The 19,765-nt window shown below is 37.8% G+C and overlaps 2 protein-coding genes across 3 annotated transcripts in view; one reads left to right on the top strand and one right to left on the bottom strand.

Annotated features, from left to right (window-relative positions):
• Window positions 1-3,402, bottom strand: part of LOC121380834 (retinoic acid receptor alpha-like) — a 32,557-nt gene extending 29,155 nt beyond the window's left edge. Inside the window, exon 1 of the mRNA XM_041509818.1 lies at window positions 3,266-3,402. Within this exon, the coding sequence (XP_041365752.1) occupies window positions 3,266-3,285 (20 nt within the window). The 5' untranslated portion in view covers window positions 3,286-3,402. The remainder of the gene's footprint in view (window positions 1-3,265) is intronic.
• Window positions 3,403-17,354: 13,952 nt separating this feature from the next.
• The window catches only part of LOC121382338 (N-acetylglucosamine-1-phosphotransferase subunits alpha/beta-like), a 46,777-nt gene continuing 44,366 nt past the window's right edge, over window positions 17,355-19,765 (top strand). For both annotated transcript variants that reach the window (XM_041511924.1, XM_041511923.1), the window contains exon 1: window positions 17,355-17,533. In XM_041511924.1, the coding sequence (XP_041367858.1) occupies window positions 17,408-17,533 (126 nt within the window). In that variant the 5' untranslated portion in view covers window positions 17,355-17,407. The remainder of the gene's footprint in view (window positions 17,534-19,765) is intronic.

The raw sequence follows: 19,765 nt of genomic DNA, 5'->3' as shown, positions 1-19,765 counted from the left end.
TAGGTGTAAACCACTTGCACCGACCAGTGATCCATAACTGGTTCAACAAAGGCCATGGTTTGTGCTATCCTGCCTGTGGGAAGCGCAAATGAAAGATCCCTTGCTGCTAATCGGAAAGAGTAGCCCACGTAGTGGCGACAGCGGGTTTCCTCTCAAAATCTGTGTGGTCCTTAACCATATGTCTGACGCCATATAACCGTAAATAAAATGTGTTGAAGTGCGTCGTTAAATAAAACATTTCTTTCTGTTGTGTGTATGTATGTGTGTGTGTGCCTGTCTGTCTGTCTGCATGTGTGCGTGTGTGCGTGTGTTCGTGTATGTGTGTGTGTATGTTCGTGTGTGTGTGTGTCTGTCTGCCTGCCTGCCTGCCTGCCTGGCCCTGCATGACGTGTGCGTGCGTGGGTGTGTCTGTGTGTGCGTGTGCGTGCATTGCATTATGTTGCTAGATCGCAGAGTTACGACAGTTTATTGAATTAGGACCGAATGATATACATGTACAGCTTGTGAATCCTGTATCAAAATATTTATTTTAAATCTTTATAGGTAGTACTATACCAAATAACTTCCGGCTGGGTCAAAGTTCGAGGTGCACCCAACTTTTGATAGAGAAGTGAACACCACAAGTCCTGTGATTGGTTATAAATGTGAGTGTGTTGGTTGTAAAAAATAATAGTTTCATCTGGGTAAAATAAATGTGCAATTTTATTTCATCTAGTACCAATGTGTCAAGTAGCCTTGTGTTTGAAACATGTATGGGGTACCTGTAAAAAAAAGTACTCGAATTTTGTGCGGAACTAGGGTAGTCATAGACGCTACCCGTTATCTCAGAAACGAGCAGCTTGACCCCCATTTTTTTCTGATTCACTTTAAGTGTAAGGGGTGGTAGTATTTATATCCGTGGCGTTTATGTCGGTTGATACGTTGCAGGTAGGAGTTTTAGCCGCATATGTTACTATTGTCGTCTATGGGATTTGATTTGGTAGTATACACCCTCTACGGGATTGCCACGACCTAAAATCGCGCTTGGAAAATCGCAGATTTGGGAGTCAGGTTTTCACGCCCGCTGGGTTCGGACTTAGGGAGACACAAATATCTGAGCAGAAAATATGAAAGATAAATAAGGTATGAGATCTCATGGACACTGAGTTAGGCCTAATGGAAAGAAATTCGGGGTCACATCAATACAACCAGGAACGAGGAACTGCAACCAAAACCATCCCCCAGGAAGCCGATCGTGTTAACAAATTCAGTCTCACATTAGTGATGTTCAGTCCAATATTACATCTTTATACTTTTTATGCAGTCGATATAACTTTAATCTTTTAATTTCTAATACACCCATTGCACCAATCATACACGTCATACTCGTACACGAAATAACAAAACGCCTAGTCGAAAACATTAAACAAAATCTTACCAAATAAAACCAAAGAACAAAACAACTTTCATTCATGACTTTCTTTCTATCAGTGTGTGTGTGTGTGTGTGTGTGTGTGTGTGTGTGTGTGTGTGTGTCTGCGTCTGTCTCTGTGTTTGTGTGTGTCTGTGTGTGTGTGTGTGTGTGTGTCTATGTGTGTGTTTGTGTGTGTGTTTGTGTGTGCGTGCGCGCGCGCTTGTTTGTGTAATGCGAATGACAGATTTAAAACATAAGTGCCGGGCAATATGCTTGTTTTTGACAAAGTTCTGATAGATGAAAGGAAGAGATAGCACGGCTATTTTGGTGTGTCACTTGATTTATATAAGGAGAGGGGAAACCCGCTGCTGCCACACCACGTACTCCGACCAGGAAGCAGACGGGCTGTTTTACATGCACCGTCACATTGGCAGGACAGATTACATCACGGTATGATAGATGCCAGTCGCGAGGGACTGTTATGGCGGGGGAAAACCCGAATCTACTGACGGCGATCGATCTTATGTCCCAAGCGCACCTTAGGCGAGCGTTGGACTACTTCCTGTTTTACACTCCAAAGCATATTTAAACAAACAAAACAAAACCAAATACAAATACAAATAGAAAAATACAAATACAAAAACAAAAACAAACAAAAACAAAAACAAAAACAAACACAAACACAAACACACAACCAAAAACACTATCACAAACACGAGCAGAACTGAACTGAACAACATATAAACAAAAATAAAAACAAAAACAAAACGATAACAGAACCAGAACCAGAACCAGAACCAGAACTAGAACCGAACTGAACAGAGCAGAACAAAATCAAATACACACACAAGCACAAAACACATGTCCATGCAATACCAGAGAGTAAGTTCATTTTCGGCCCAGCTGCTATGCCACTAACATGGGCCGATTTGATCGATCTCCATATCTCTGATGGTGTCGTTATTTAACGTCATTATCCCCTTACTCGTAGAAAATTGGAAAAAGTGCCTGTTTTTGTCTAGCCGGAGAACCCCCTGTCACTGTGTCTCTATTCCTTTTTAACTACCCACACCAACAGTTATATTTGGTTAGGTACTGGGTGTTTTAGTCGTCGTCATCACCATTATCATCATCACCATCATCAACTATATGTCAAAATTACCAAATGTTTGACATCCAATAGCTGATGATTGATAAACCAATGTTCTCTAGTGGTGTCGATGAACAAAACAAACAAATAAACAAATATCACCATCATCATCATCATCATCATCATCATCATCATTATTACCATCAATGTTTAAAACAGGACAAAGAAACATCAATACTATACGTGTGCCACATGATAACATTAAAAAAAAATATAATTTCTTCAGTGTTCGATATTTATGATTACTGTTTTCTTGCTTCACAAATATCCGTCGACTAATTTTACACATATTTTGATTACTCATAGGCAACCTGACTATGTTAGACATGCCAACAATTTCAGAATAATTTAAATCACAACTGCAGATGTTCTCATTTGACAAATTGCTCATACATGTATGTGTATTTATAAACTGTTCAAAATGTGGGGAGGGACGTAGCCCAGTGGTAAAGCGCCCACTTGATGCGTGGTCGGTCTGGGATCGATCCCCGTCGGTATATACATTGGGTTATTTCTCGTTCCAGCCATTGCACCAAGACTGGTATAAAAGATCTCTTGCTACTAATAGAAAAATGTGACGGGTTTCCTCTCTAAGCCTATATGTCAAGATTACAAAATATTTGACATCTAATAGCCGATGATTAATAAATAAATGTGCGCTAGTGGTGTCGTTAAACAAAAACAAAACTGTTCAAAACATAACTGTTTGGTTCTTAACTTACCTCGAGTTCTCAATCCCCATTTTAATTGTTATGAAGTAGGCTTGTTTCGCTTCGTCTTGTTAGATGACCTCATGTTACGTTACGCGAAGCAGACGACAGCTGTTAATCCCTTTTTACTGTCGGAAATATACCAGCCAGTTAAAACATGTGTTGGCAGATTGATGGTTTTGAGCGGAGGGACGAGTGGCATTTAAAATTATATAGCTTAGGCGTCAAAAAAAGCAGCCCCTCCCCCAAGTTAAAATGCGATCTAAATATGACTTTGAATTATGGGATGTGTTGACGTCAATCTTTATAGAGACTGCCCTGAGTGTGTATGGCAGAGACGTGCTAAGTTCAGTCTTTAAAGAGTCTACCCTGAGTGTGTATGGAAGGGATGTGTTGACTTCAATCTTTAAAGAGACTGCCCTGAGTGTGTATGGAAGAGATGTGTTAACTTCAATCTTTATAGAGACTGCCCAGAGTGTATGAAAGAGATGTGTTAACTTCAATATTTAAAGAGACTGTCCTGAGTGTGTATGGAAGGGATGTGTTGACTTCAATCTTTATAGAGACTGCCCAGAGTGTATGAAAGAGATGTGTTAACTTCAATATTTAAAGAGACTGTCCTCAGTGTGTATGGAAGAGATGTGTTAACTTCAATCTTTATAGAGACTGCCCAGAGTGTATGAAAGAGATGTGTTAACTTCAATATTTAAAGAGACTGTCCTGAGTGTGTATGGAAGGGATGTGTTGACTTCAATCTTTAAAGACGCTGTCCTGAGTATGTATGGAAGAGATATGTTGACTTCAATAGTTAAATAGTCTACCCTGAGTGTATGGAAGGGATGTGTTGACTTCAATCTTTAAAGAGACTGCCCTGGGTGTGTATGGAAGAGATGTGTTGACTTCAATAGTTAAAGAGTTTACCCTAAGTGTGTATGGAAGGGATGTGTTGACTTCAATCTTTAAAGACGCTGTCCTGGGTGTGTATGGAAGAGATGTGTTAACTTCAGTCTTTATAGAGACTGCCCAGAGTGTATGAAAGAGATGTGTTAACTTCAGTAATTAAAGAGACTGTCCTGAGTGTGTATGGAAGGGATGTGTTGACTTCAATCTTTAAAGACGCTGTCCTGAGTGTGTATGGAAGAGATGTGTTAACTTCAATCTTTATAGAGACTGCCCAGAGTGTATGAAAGAGATGTGTTAACTTCAATATTTAAAGAGACTGTCCTGAGTGTGTATGGAAGGGATGTGTTGACTTCAATCTTTAAAGACGCTGTCCTGAGTATGTATGGAAGAGATGTGTTGACTTCAATAGTTAAAGAGTCTACCCTGAGTGTGTATGGAAGGGATGTGTTGACTTCAATCTTTAAAGACGCTGTCCTGAGTGTGTATGGAAGAGATGTGTTAACTTCAGTCTTTATAGAGACTGCCCAGAGTGTATGAAAGAGATGTGTTAACTTCAATATTTAAAGAGACTGTCCTGAGTGTGTATGGAAGAGATGTGTTAACTTCAGTCTTTATAGAGACTGCCCAGAGTGTATGAAAGAGATGTGTTAACTTCAGTATTTAAAAAGACTGTCCTGAGTGTGTATGGAAGGGATGTGTTGACTTCAATATTTAAAGACGCTGTCCTGAGTGTGTATGGAAGAGATGTGTTAACTTCAGTCTGTATAGAGACTGCCCAGAGTGTATGAAAGAGATGTGTTAACTTCAGTATTTAAAGAGACTGTCCTGAGTGTGTATGGAAGAGATGTGTTAACTTCAACCTTTATAGAGACTGCCCAGAGTGTATGAAAGAGATGTGTTAACTTCAGTATTTAAAAAGACTGTCCTGAGTGTGTATGGAAGGGATGTGTTGACTTCAATCTTTAAAGAGACTACCCTGAGTGTGTATGGAAGGGATGTGTTGACTTCAATCTTTAAAGAGACTGCCCTGAGTGTGTATGGAAGAGATGTGTTGACTTCAATAGTTAAATAGTCTACCCTGAGTGTATGGAAGGGATGTGTTGACTTCAATCTTTAAAGAGACTGCCCTGGGTGTGTATGGAAGAGATGTGTTGACTTCAATAGTTAAAGAGTTTACCCTAAGTGTGTATGGAAGGGATGTGTTGACTTCAATCTTTAAAGACGCTGTCCTGGGTGTGTATGGAAGAGATGTGTTAACTTCAGTCTTTATAGAGACTGCCCAGAGTGTATGAAAGAGATGTGTTAACTTCAGTAATTAAAGAGACTGTCCTGAGTGTGTATGGAAGGGATGTGTTGACTTCAATCTTTAAAGACGCTGTCCTGAGTGTGTATGGAAGAGATGTGTTAACTTCAATCTTTATAGAGACTGCCCAGAGTGTATGAAAGAGATGTGTTAACTTCAATATTTAAAGAGACTGTCCTGAGTGTGTATGGAAGGGATGTGTTGACTTCAATCTTTAAAGACGCTGTCCTGAGTATGTATGGAAGAGATGTGTTGACTTCAATAGTTAAAGAGTCTACCCTGAGTGTGTATGGAAGGGATGTGTTGACTTCAATCTTTAAAGACGCTGTCCTGAGTGTGTATGGAAGAGATGTGTTAACTTCAGTCTTTATAGAGACTGCCCAGAGTGTATGAAAGAGATGTGTTAACTTCAATATTTAAAGAGACTGTCCTGAGTGTGTATGGAAGAGATGTGTTAACTTCAGTCTTTATAGAGACTGCCCAGAGTGTATGAAAGAGATGTGTTAACTTCAGTATTTAAAAAGACTGTCCTGAGTGTGTATGGAAGGGATGTGTTGACTTCAATATTTAAAGACGCTGTCCTGAGTGTGTATGGAAGAGATGTGTTAACTTCAGTCTGTATAGAGACTGCCCAGAGTGTATGAAAGAGATGTGTTAACTTCAGTATTTAAAGAGACTGTCCTGAGTGTGTATGGAAGAGATGTGTTAACTTCAACCTTTATAGAGACTGCCCAGAGTGTATGAAAGAGATGTGTTAACTTCAATATTTAAAAAGACTGTCCTGAGTGTGTATGGAAGGGATGTGTTGACTTCAATCTTTAAAGAGTCTACCCTGAGTGTGTATGGAAGGGATGTGTTGACTTCAATCTTTAAAGACGCTGTCCTGAGTGTGTATGGAAGAGATGTGTTAACTTCAGTCTTTATAGAGACTGCCCAGAGTGTATGAAAGAGATGTGTTAACTTCAGTATTTAAAGAGACTGTCCTGAGTGTGTATGGAAGGGATGTGTTGACTTCAATCTTTAAAGACGCTGTCCTGAGTGTGTATGGAAGAGATGTGTTAACTTCAGTCTTTATAGAGACTGCCCAGAGTGTATGAAAGAGATGTGTTAACTTCAGTATTTAAAAAGACTGTCCTGAGTGTGTATGGAAGGGATGTGTTGACTTCAATCTTTAAAGACGCTGTCCTGAGTATGTATGGAAGAGATGTGTTGACTTCAATAGTTAAATAGTCTACCCTGAGTGTATGGAAGGGATGTGTTGACTTCAATCTTTAAAGAGACTGCCCTGAGTGTGTATGGAAGAGATGTGTTGACTTCAATAGTTAAAGAGTTTACCCTGAGTGTGTATGGAAGGGATGTGTTGACTTCAATCTTTAAAGACGCTGTCCTGAGTGTGTATGGAAGAGATGTGTTAACTTCAGTCTTTATAGAGACTGCCCAGAGTGTATGAAAAAGATGTGTTAACTTCAGTATTTAAAGAGACTGTCCTGAGTGTGTATGGAAGGGATGTGTTGACTTCAATCTTTAAAGACGCTGTCCTGAGTGTGTATGGAAGAGATGTGTTAACTTCAGTCTTTATAGAGACTGCCCAGAGTGTATGAAAGAGATGTGTTAACTTCAATATTTAAAGAGACTGTCCTGAGTGTGTATGGAAGAGATGTGTTAACTTCAATCTTTATAGAGACTGCCCAGAGTGTATGAAAGAGATGTGTTAACTTCAATATTTAAAGAGACTGTCCTGGGTGTGTATGGAAGGGATGTGTTGACTTCAATCTTTAAAGAGACTGCCCTGAGTGTGTATGGAAGAGATGTGTTAACTTCAATCTTTATAGAGACTGCCCAGAGTGTATGAAAGAGATGTGTTAACTTCAATATTTAAAGAGACTGTCCTGAGTGTGTATGGAAGAGATGTGTTGACTTCAATATTTAAAGAGACTGCCCTCAATGTGTATGGAAGAGATGTGTTGACTTGACTTCAATATTTAAAGAGACTGTCCCGAGTGTGTATGGAAGAGATGTGTTAACTTCGATCTTTAAAGACACTGTCCTGAGTGTGTATGGAAGAGATGTGTTAACTTCAATCGTTAAAAACACTGTCCTGAGTGTGTATGGAAGAGATGTGTTAAGTTAAGTCTTTAAAGGGACTCCTGGGTGTGTATGGAAGAGATGTGTTAACTTCAATCTTTAAAGACACTGCCCTGGTGTGTATGGAGGAGATGTGTTAACGTCAATCTTTAAAGACACTGTCCTGAGTGTGTATGGAAGATATGTGTTAACTTCAATCTTTAAAGACACTGTCCTGAGTGTGTATAGAATAGATGTGTTAACGTCAATCTGAAGACACTGTCCTGAGTGTGTATGGAAGAGGTGTGTTAAGTTAAGTCTTTAAAGAGACTCCTGGGTGTGTATGAAAGAGATGTGTTAACTTCAATCTTTAAAGACACTGCCCTGGTGTGTATGGAGGAGATGTGTTAACGTCAGTCTTTAAAGACACTGTCCTGAGTGTGTATGGAAGATATGTGTTAACTTCAATCTTTAAAGACACTGTCCTGAGTGTGTATAGAACAGATGTGTTAACGTCAATCTGAAGACACTGTCCTGAGTGTGTATGGAAGAGGTGTGTTAAGTTAAGTCTTTAAAGAGACTCCTGGGTGTGTATGAAAGAGATGTATTAACTTCAATCTTTAAACACTGCCCTGTATGTGTATGGAGGAGATGTGTTAACGTCAATCTTTAAAGACACTGTCCTGAGTGTGTATGGAAGAGACGTGTTAACTTCAATCTTTAAAGACACTGTCCTGAGTGTGTATGGAAGAGATGTGTTAAGTTAAATCTTTAAAGAGACTCCTGGGTGTGCATGGAAGAGATGTGCTAAGTTAAGTCTTTAAAGAGACTCCTGGGTGTGCATGGAAGAGATGTGTTAAGTTAAGTCTTTAAAGAGACTCCTGGGTGTGTATGGAAGAGATGTGTTAAGTTAAGTCTTTAAAGAGACTCCTGGGTGTGTATGGAAGAGATGTGTTAAGTTAAATCTTTAAAGAGACTCCTGGGTGTGCATGGAAGAGATGTGCTAAGTTAAGTCTTTAAAGAGACTCCTGGGTGTGTATGGAAGAGATGTGTTAAGTTAAGTCTTTAAAGAGACTCCTGGGTGTGTATGGAAGAGATGTGTTAAGTCTTTAAAAACACTGTCCTGAGTGTGCGGCCACTGTAACATGTTTAAGACAAACAAAGCCTTTTCTACAACTAAAATTACAAATGTTAAAACACATTTCTTTTTGTTTAGAGTATCACAGTCTGTACATTCAGTGTTATTGTGGTCAGTCTAATGGTTTTAACAGCTCTAACGGGATTTTCCCCATTGATAATTTCGTATTTTTGAAGAAACAAAATAGACATTACGATATAAAATGAGGTACTACAAAACATTAGGACGACCAGACACAAGTTGAATATAGAGACACTGATATTTTAAACAAGAGCATGTATTTAATATGTCGTAAAAAAACTACGTTGTGATATGCTAGACTCAAACTACCCACTGCTAGCAGAATGTTCTGATCTCAAAACATTTACGACTGTCCAGTTGCTGGTCTAAGCGCTCTTACAACTCGATTCGCGTCGTATAACCCATTAGTTGTCAATCCCGTCGTAAGTTACAACGCAACCCTCGAGTTGGCCAACTTTCTACTGACAGTTGGTAGTCTGAGACTAGCATTAGTAAAAATAACCATCTCACAATAGTAGTAAACTCGGGACAGTAATTTTCGTCCTTTCTGGACAAGTGATGCGTATTATTAATACTGTTGGCAGGACATTTCCAATAGACGAAAAGGAAATGAGTTGACAAAAAGCAAACACAACAACATTCCTCAATTTGTCATTTATTTATTTATTTATTTATTTATTAATCATTGTGATAAACAACATTTATAAAATATGGCCAATAAAGATGACAGCAAAGCTAGGTTGTATAAATTAAAGTCACGTAGGATAATCGTAGTTTTATAAATAGAAAAACAAACTATTTTATAATTACGATTCAAGAACGATTGTTTTTCTTTGGTGAAAATAAGACATAAAGTTGTGTAATTGTTTTTGCATTATATTTTGTGCAAATGGCTGGTCTGTAACCGGGGGGGGGGGGTGGGGGGGGGGTGGTGGTGGTTCCGAGGGATGTAACGACCCATCCCTCCTCCGTAGAAAAGAGAGTTCCGCTCCGGGGGGGGGGGGGGGATAATGCATAATATCCATATAAAAGGTCATGTTTCTTGCAAGAATAGCAATGACATATAATATGTTCAAGTAAGTTACTGACATAATATATAGGCCTACTGTTCGTCCTTCACTTGTGTCTGTCTTCGTCTTACCTTGTAGTAAAATAAATTGTTTGTCAGTAATGTAATAAAATAATGTATTTGTTTTAATGTACTTTCATTATCAAAATATTGTCATATTTAAAACATTCACGCACGCACAAACATATTAGTCGGAAAATTCAGAGATAACTCAAGGACGTTACTAAAAGTCCATCCATCTCAAATCAACAAATATTTAGGGACTCATACTCCCTTGAAATTTGTCCCAAATATTCCTCAATCATCCACATGAATATATCAAAAATTTGGGCTCTTTATTCCATGTAGTCTTTGAGAAATGGTCATTTTGCTAACCGTGGTAGGTGTTAAAGTTAGCTCGAAAATGGCCACCATCATTTCCATGGAATTTTGTATGAGTACTAAGAAGATTATGAAATTTCGATATATATTTTATCTTGCAAGCAGCCATTTCTGAACACTGTCTTACATTCAATATTAAACACATTTCACTCTTTTTTTCTCTCTCTGTCAAGTTCACGCCAATTGCAAAATAATTATTTTCCTGATAAAGACTTTTATATATATATATAATATATATAATGACATTTAGTACACATAAACTATATACCATTAGCTATACCACGGCCTTTGACCAGTTGTGAGCACTGGCTGGAACGAGATAAATTTAGGCTAGATAGGCATGTTGTCCCATCACTTGGCTAGTGCTCCACGACTGGTATCTGAAGGACCAGTTAGTGGAGAAAGTGCATATGATACATCCACTGGTTCTGATCCGAATGCTTAACCTATGTGACTCCAGCGAGCATCTTCCCAACTCTCTAGACCAAATAATAACTTACGCTTATACTAATTATTACCAAACATTAACTTACGCTTATACTAATTATTACCAAACATTAACTTAAGCTAATACTAATTAATACCAAATATTAACTTACGCTAATACTAATTATTACCAAGTATTAACTTACGCTAATACTAATTAATACCAAATATTAACTTACGCTAATACTAATTATTACTAAGTATTAACTTACGCTAATACTAATTAATACCAAATATTAACTTACGCTAATACTAATTAATACCAAAAATTAACTTACGCTAATAATTATTACCAAACATTAACAAATAGGCTATTAACTTACGCTAATAATGATTATTATCAAATATTAACTTACGCTGATACTAAATTAATTATTACCAAATATTAACTTACGCTGATAGTTAATTACAAATGTACAAATGTTAAAAAATGTTCTCTCTTTTTTCATTATAGGTTTACTTGTGAGGATTTATGATATCCGTGAATTATATTTGATTTATATAAATTGTATGAAACAGCACATCTAATTATAGTGTACTCTAAAGCAGTGTCTTGTTGATATATAGGGTCAGGACTAGAGAGTAGCCTATACGCTATGTATGTAATAGATTGACTTGTCTATTTTTTACTAACAAAATGGCGGTCAAATACTGTGTCTTAAATACACACATTTTCCTGAATTTGACGCCATATGTTAGTGACTAGCACAAAGATTACAAGAAGAACGAAAGAAATGTTTTATTTAACGACGCACTCAACACATTTTATTTACGGTTATATGGCGTCGGACATATTATGGTTAAGAACCATAAAGATATTGAGAGAGGAAACCCGCTGTCGCCACTTCATGGGCTACTCGTTTCGATCAGCAGCAAGGGATCTTTTATATGCACCATCCCACAGACAGGGTAGTACATACCACGGCCTTTGATATGCCAGTCGTGGTGCACTGGCTGGAACGAGAAATAGCCCAATGGGCCCACCGACGGGGATCGATCCCAGACCGACCGCGCAATGAGCGAACGCTTTACCACTGGGCTACGTCCCGCCCACACTACAAGAAGAAGAAAAAAAAAGAGTTAAATTTTGTTTGTTTGGCGACACCACCAGAGCACACATTTGGTAATTTTGACGGTCTGAGAGAGGAAACCCGCCCCTACAAGAAGAAAGCCGACATCTCCAACAGTATGGAACGTAACTAGCTAGCTGTTAAAGTTAAAGTTTGCTTTGTTTAACGACACCACTATAGCACATTGATTAATTAATCATCGGCTATTGGAGGAAACCGCTAAAAAAAAAATCTATTGCAACAAGCGATCATTTATATGCATTTTCCCCACAGACAGGAAATCACATACCACGGCATTTTACCAGTTGTAGTGCACTGGCTGGAACGAGAAAAAAAATCCAATCAGTTGAATGGATCCACCGATGTGGTTCGATTGTGCGACGCAAGTACCTTAAGCGAGTACTCAACGTTATACCCCTGTGCCCCCCCCCCCCCCTTAAGTTGTCTACTATTTCGAAATGTTTGACAATTTTTAACACTACCCTGACTCAATACATTTATAACTGGACAGGGCTAGAGGTTGCTCGTGCTAACCTAATTAAAGTAAGTAGATACAGGTCAGTTTGGTTTATATATGCTGTAACTGTACTTTTAAATTCATAACGGTTCTGTTACTGTGTGATTTACAGGTAAAAACACCGACCGTTGAACTAACAGGTTCTCAAGGTTATCGTTCATGCGATCTCATTAATATACGTTGTTTGTTTGGGGCGATGTTTACGACAAATACATATATATTTTCACATAAAGATTAATTCAGGGTAAATCCTTTCCGACCCCCTATCCTCCTAATAAAGTGTCATCTTACACACTTATACCCTTTTTTATTTTGGGCTAGGTACGACATCGTTTAATGGAAGCAGATTTGGTTCAGTCGGTAGCGCTTGCCCGAGGAACTTTAGTCGTATGATCCTTTGGGTTTGTTCGTTGTTCTTTAAAGCATGGACCCATTCGGGGTTCCCGTCCCAACCACCTCATGGCTTATATATTAAAGATTGCGGTTGGTGCTGTACTGTATGTGGAAGACTGCATATAAACGATCCTTTGTTACTAATGGAAGAATGTAGCGGGTTTTCTTTGCAGACTACGTGTCATGATTATCATCTATTTGACATCCAATAGGCTTGGGTGGGACGTAGCCCAGTGGTAAAGCGTTCGCCTGATGCGAGGTCGGTCTAGGATCGATCCCCGTCGGTGGACGCATTGGGCTCCACAACTGGTGTAGCAAAGGCCGTGGTATGTACTATCCTGTCTGTGGGATGGTGTATATAAAAGATCCTTTGCAGCCAGTCAAAAAGTGAAGCTCATGAAGTGGCGACAGCGGGTTTCCTCTCTCAATATCTGTGTGGTCCTTAACCATATGTCTGACGCCATATAACCGTAAATAAAATGTGTTGAGTGCGTCGTTAAATTAAACATTTCCTTCCTTCCTTTCCAATAGGCTTAGCCGATGATTAATTAATCTATGTGCTTTAGTGGTGTTGTTATGCAAAACAAACTTGTAACCCCTTTCAATATAATTTACAATATATATATATATATATATATATATATATATATATATATATATATATATATATATATATTATTCATATTTTATTTGTGTATCAGTCAACTAGCGTATAACCCCATTTTATTTAAACATATGGTAAAAAAGAAAGAAAAAAAAAGTAAAAAAGAAAGAAATGTCACTGTTTCAACTCGCTGCCATGTTGTATCATGTCAACCGCATTTTTGTTTTCTGGAGCGAAGACCTGGGACCACAGGTATAACATTTATTATGTTGGTTGACAAATGGAGGAGTAAGACCAGTTTAGGTCACCCAAAAAAGAAACCCTGCCTTGTCTGTTATACTGTAAGTTAAGATCACCTTGCTACTAATGCAAATATGTAGCGGGTTTCCTGTCTTAGACTATACGTCAAACTTACCAAATGTTTCACATCCAATAGCCAATGATTAATAAATCAATGTGCTCTAGTGGTGTCGTTAAACAAAAACAAACTTTTAATTGTAAGTTACGATCAATGCGAAGAATAGATCGAAAGAGAAGAAAATTTTAGAGAGAGAACAAATTTTGTTTAAAAATGTTTGTTTGATAAGATCACAGGATATTGAGTTATCACGCATCATTTGGCTATTGTGACTTGTGATCTGGTCTCCAAAGTATGAGAAAAGAAACCAACACTATAGCTCGTTATCTGACATCTGGGAACAATATCCACGCAGCTGTTTTGCCCATTTTAATTGTATTACAAACAAGATAAAACATAATGAAAGCAAATTTAATTCTTCTTTTTTATTATTTAGAATACGATTCAAAGGTTGCAGCGTATAACAAACTTGGCGCCCAATGTATTATAATATAGCTTCAAAAAAACAAAAACAAAAAACAAAAAACAAACAAACAAACAAGCAACCCCCCCCCCCCCCCCAAAAAAAAAAAAACACCCTGGAAACTGTAAAAAAATATAAAAACTAAATTATGCCTATATTGATATTGATATACGTTAAAATATGAATTACAGTATGTGTTACGTTTGGTTAAATTATATTAATTAAGTTGTAACAAATATAATGAATAGATGTTTGAAGAGGGAGTGGCTGTGCAGGCTGGGGGCACTACCATCCAAACTTTGAAGCTGGGGATCAGAATATGTGTTCCTACCTCCACCACCACCTCCACCCCCACCCCGCCTGCCTTAATTGTTAAAGAGCTAAGAAAGAAAGAAAGAAATGTTTTATTTAACGACGCACTCAACACATTTTATTTACGGTTATATGGCGTCAGACATATGATTAAGGACCACACAGATTTTGAGAGGAAACCCGCTGTCGCCACTACATGGGCTACTCTTTCCGATTAGCAGCAAGGGATATTTTATTTTCGCTTCCCACAGGCAGGATAGCACAAACCATGGCCTTTGTTGAACCAGTTATGGATCACCGGTCGGTGCAAGTGATTTACACTTACCCACTGAGCATTGCGGAGCACTCACTCAGGGTTTGGAGTCGGGTATCTGGATTACAAATCACATGCCTCGACTGGGATCCGAACCCAGTACCTACCAGCCTGTAGACCGATGGCCTAACCACGACGCCACCGAGGCCGGTAAAAGCTAACAAAATCTGGATTTGAATTAATATTATGTTTGCTTTTCCCCCGGTAATATCTTTAAAAATTTCCTGAGAATATAGATCATAATTCATTACAATGTTGTCAAGACACACGCACGCACGCATGCATGCACACATGTATACACGCAGGCACGCACGCACGCACACACACAGATATAATATTTTTTTAAATCTAAAACATATATAAAAACGAAATAGGCCTACAAAGTAAAAATAGCCCAAACGCTTTCAATTATTTTTGTTTTGGTTTATATATAGGCTATATACATGTCATGTTTATAAATCAAGGCTAATATTCGTTCCTCGTATTCAAGGAACGAATATTAGCCTTGATTTATGAAGATGTATACATGTATATAAGCCAAAATTATATGCTTGAGCCCCTCCCCTCATTCAACATATCGTTCCTATAGGCATAAACTGCCCACCTGACCTGACGTTGGCATTATTTGACACCTTTGTAAACTGGAAAATTGTATTCATTGTGTTGTGTTTATCATTATGTTGCTAATCATATCATAGGCCCACAAATGAAATCTAGCTAAACTGATATAAGAAAATCGGGCTATATAGTTTAATTTTTCTTTAATTTATATTTATGAGCTTATACCATTCAATAATAACAGAAATTAGATTAAGATGACAGGTTTAGAAAATCAAATAAGAAAAACAAAGTACACGTACGTTATTGGTTTTACACCTTGATGTTTTCCTACAAATTTAAAGCAATACACCAGGACCGTACCTATGATTTTTTGTTTGGGGTGGGGGTGGGGTGGGGTGGGGCAACTGAGTAGTTAATAGTCTAAAACTCCTTAAACAGTGAAGAAAAGATTTTTTTTTAAAGTTTCTATAATGCTCTCCCCCCCCCCCCCCCCCCCCGCTAGCTACGGCCGTGTACACAAATATATTTTACCAAAGCTATACAATAACTAGCCTGTATAATAGTTACTTTAACTGCCATTATGATGAATAATATCGATTCTACTTCAACAATTACGTTATAGGACATCGCAAAAGTAAATCCAGAAAGCAAAATAGAATTACGTTGCTGAGTAAATTACATTGTGACGTTCTGACGTTTTATGTATGACGTTATCAGTGACAATATTAGCCAATTATGCACGGCTGTACTACCTACAACATCAACAACAACAATGCAAAAAATAAATAAATAAATAGAAATAAAGATAATAAGAGTACTTACAAATAACTCAAAATGGATACACCTTTCTCTTCTATCACGAAGTTATCAGGAAAATATTTAACTTTACGTGGTGATATTTAAATACATCGTATTTGCATAATATTTAACATGTGACTAGCTAAAACCTAACCAAACAGTAAATAGGCCTATAATATGAATTGACAAACAAAACTTTGATGTGTAAAATATGTATGTGGCATGTATTTATTGTCCGCACCTCTTTGTGTGCGTACTAGAAAGACAGCTAACCCTTTAAACCACAAATTCAAACAGAAACTAGTTACCTGAGGTAGAAGACCACAGTTATTTATAACGTCCTAAATGCCGACCCATGTTTTAAAAATAAAGAAAGATACAGGTATTTTTAGTCTCAAGGAAATTACAAAAAGAGTCATAATTATAAAGAGGACTTATTTTTAATATCTTTAGTTAAAAGTTTATGTTAATTTCATCATAATGTGTTCAACAGGGCCTCTACAATTTGTTTTTAATCCTCTAGCCATGGGATCAGTGATTTTTTAAATTTACTAGCCACGATTAAAACTTTACTAGCCCTACCTTACTTAATACAATTTTACTAAATAATAGTAATAATCAGATATGTCACCAAAAGAGGGAGACAGAGCTTAAAAACACTAACACTGAGGGTTGGGGTGGGGTCAGGATATTTATATTTACAAAATAGACTTAACTGCAACATTTGACAAATTGTTTCTACACTAGCCGTCGGGTGTGTCAATAGTAGTTATTTACTACCCCAACATTGAATATAACTAGCCATGGGAGTGGGGCTACCATAATCTAGAATCATTGGTCCAAACTGCATGAGTTTGGGTGCATTTAAATTTACAATGTTCACACCCATATAAACCACACACAAGCGGGAGTTGGCGGATACCACACATATATTTATAGAAACTTTGCTCATCAAACCTTACAAAAACCCTCATTTGAATAAAGGTTTAGCTATTTATTTTTTTTTTACAAAATCAGCTTGCTTGAAAATTACTAAAAACGATCGCGCCCCACTTTTGTCACAAGGAAAACCCGGTCGGTATATGGAAGCTTCAAAATTACAACTAAACCGTTTGCACTGCTGGTGACGAACCACTTGTCATTTTTAAAAATAACTCTTTGGCTATCACTATGCTTAAGAATTTACTTCCTATTCCAAATAATTAGCCTTCAAGCATGGATCTGTGCAAAACTAACAGGCGAATTCTTTTCTCTGGGTACACAAGCGAGCTCGTTGTATAGTGCTACCTGAGTGTAAATTAAATGGAGGAATTATGAAGAACAGAAAAAGAAGAATGGCTGCGCCCATGGGCGATGATGTGTCTAATATAATTTTATGATGACTGCACGAGTCTTTGAGCATGGAATCTTCGTATCGCAAGATATTTCAAAAAAATATTTATGACATTTTGTCTCATAAATATGGCCTTTTGTTAGTAGTGATTGGCCTGTTTCTTTTGGCGTTGTCTGCATTACATTTTGGAGAGGTGAGGGACCGTTCATCCATTGTGACAAATCTAGACTAAAGTCCGAACCACATTCAAGACATTGTTAACAACTACGATAAATTACTCTTTGGAAATAGTTCGACCCGTATATCAACGGCTCTAAAGACTAACCCTATCCCTAAAACTACCCTAACCATTGAAGGGGTGGGGGGTATGGTCAAACTCATGCCCAAAGGCTATGGTATGTACTATCCTTTCTGTGGGATGGTGCATATAAAAGATCCCTTGCTACCAATTAATGGAAAAATCTAGCAGGTTTGCTTTCTGACACTACATGTATATATATGTAAAAATTACTAAATGTTTGAATTCCCATAACCGATGATTAATAAATCAATGTGCTCTAGTTGTGTCGTTAAACAAAACAAACTTTTTAGCTGTTCAGCAATGTATCTCGCTTACAAATTTAGCTATTTTCGCTCATAATATTTTTTTTAAAGCATCTTTAAAAAATAATTATGTAACTTTAAAATAATTCTGTTACACCTCCAATTAAATTTTATGTTTTTCTATTTTATCAACTAGAATGTTTGAATTACATTATTTTTCGCAACTGAAATGGTTCGAAAAAATATTAAAAATACTCTACCACCAGTTTGCACTGATCGGTCCTCTTTGTGTCATACTTAACAGTTTAGACAAATATCTCATCCCTATTTTTCGTTTATATTCAAAAGGTGAAGGTCACTTGGTTAGCTTTTTTTTCTTCTGAGTTGAAAAAATTAACTGTGGAGTGTTTCGAATGCTATTTTCAAGCAGGAAGTTGTAACGGTAATTACAATCATACTCAAATGCAGCATAAAGCAAGCATCATGACGTCAGATTCATACTTTTGAGACTTCCACCCTTCTTGAAGAGTATTCCATAAGAAAGCCAGATGTCCTAGGAGATCTCAGTGAAAGAAAGAAATGGTTTATATAATGACGCACTCAACACATTTTATTTACAGTTATATGGCATCGGACATATGGTTAAGGACCACAGAGATATTGAGAGAGGAAACCCGCTGTCGCCACTTCATGGGCTACTCTTTTCGATTAGCAGCAAGGGATCTTTTATATGACCATCCCACAGACAGGGTAGCACATAACACAGCCTTTGATATACCAGTCGTGGTGCACTAGCTGGAATGAGAAATAGCCCAATGGGCTCGCCGACGGGAATCGATCCCACACCAAACGCGCATTGAGCGAGTGCTGTACCACTGAGCTACGTCTGTCCCCGAGACTCTAACAGAGTCTGAGACACTAGTGTCATGACAACGCCATACATATTGTATGTGTGTGACGTCATTAGAGATTGAGTGTGGACTCTATAAAAGTTTTATAAGCACAGGCCCTTTGATATACCAGTCGTGGTGTGCTGGCTGCAGCAAGAAATAGCCCAATGGGCCCACTGACAGGGATCGATCCCAGACCGACCGTGCATCAAGTGAGCGCTTTATCACTGGGCTACGTCTTGCTCCAAAGATCTCAGCGAAGTCAATATCACTTTATAAGTGACATGGTTACAATCTATAATCGGGGACCACCTTTTTTTCATACAATGGAATTTACTATTATTTAAAAATTATATCTATTTATATCTATTTTTATTTTTATGTCAAACCAATTTTTATTTTATCTATTTTTATTTTATTTTAATTTTTATAGGAAAGAAAGAAGTGTTTTATTTAACGATGCACTCAACACATTTTATTTACGGTTATATGGCGTCAGACATATGGTTAAGGACCACACAGATTTGTTTAGAGGAAACCCGCTGTCGCCACATAGGCTACTCTTTTACAACAGGCAGCAAGGGATCTTTTATTTGCGCTTCCCACAGGCAGGATAGCACAAACCATGGCCTTTGTTGAACCAGTTATGGATCACTGGTTGGTGCAAGTGGTTTACACCTACCCATTGAGCCTTGCGGAGCACTCACTCAGGGTTTGAAGTCGGTACCTGGATTAAAAATCCCATGCCTCGACTGGGATCTGAACCCAGTACCTACCAGCCTGTTGACCGATGGCCTAACCACTACGCCACCGAGGCCGGTAATTTTTATAGGATGATGGAATGGACCATAGTAATTGAAATCTGTGTCATCACAAATGCAATGGGTTTTTTCTTGTGTTGTGTCTGGATAAAATATTGGACTGTAATTAAAGGTGTGAGAGTAATGTATCATAGTTGTTAACAATTTGGTGCAGACTTGAATGTGGCAGAG

Source organism: Gigantopelta aegis, chromosome 9, assembly GCF_016097555.1.
Source record: "Gigantopelta aegis isolate Gae_Host chromosome 9, Gae_host_genome, whole genome shotgun sequence".
NCBI classification, from domain to species: domain Eukaryota; kingdom Metazoa; phylum Mollusca; class Gastropoda; order Neomphalida; family Peltospiridae; genus Gigantopelta; species Gigantopelta aegis.
This window is presented reverse-complemented; position numbering and strand designations above follow the sequence as displayed.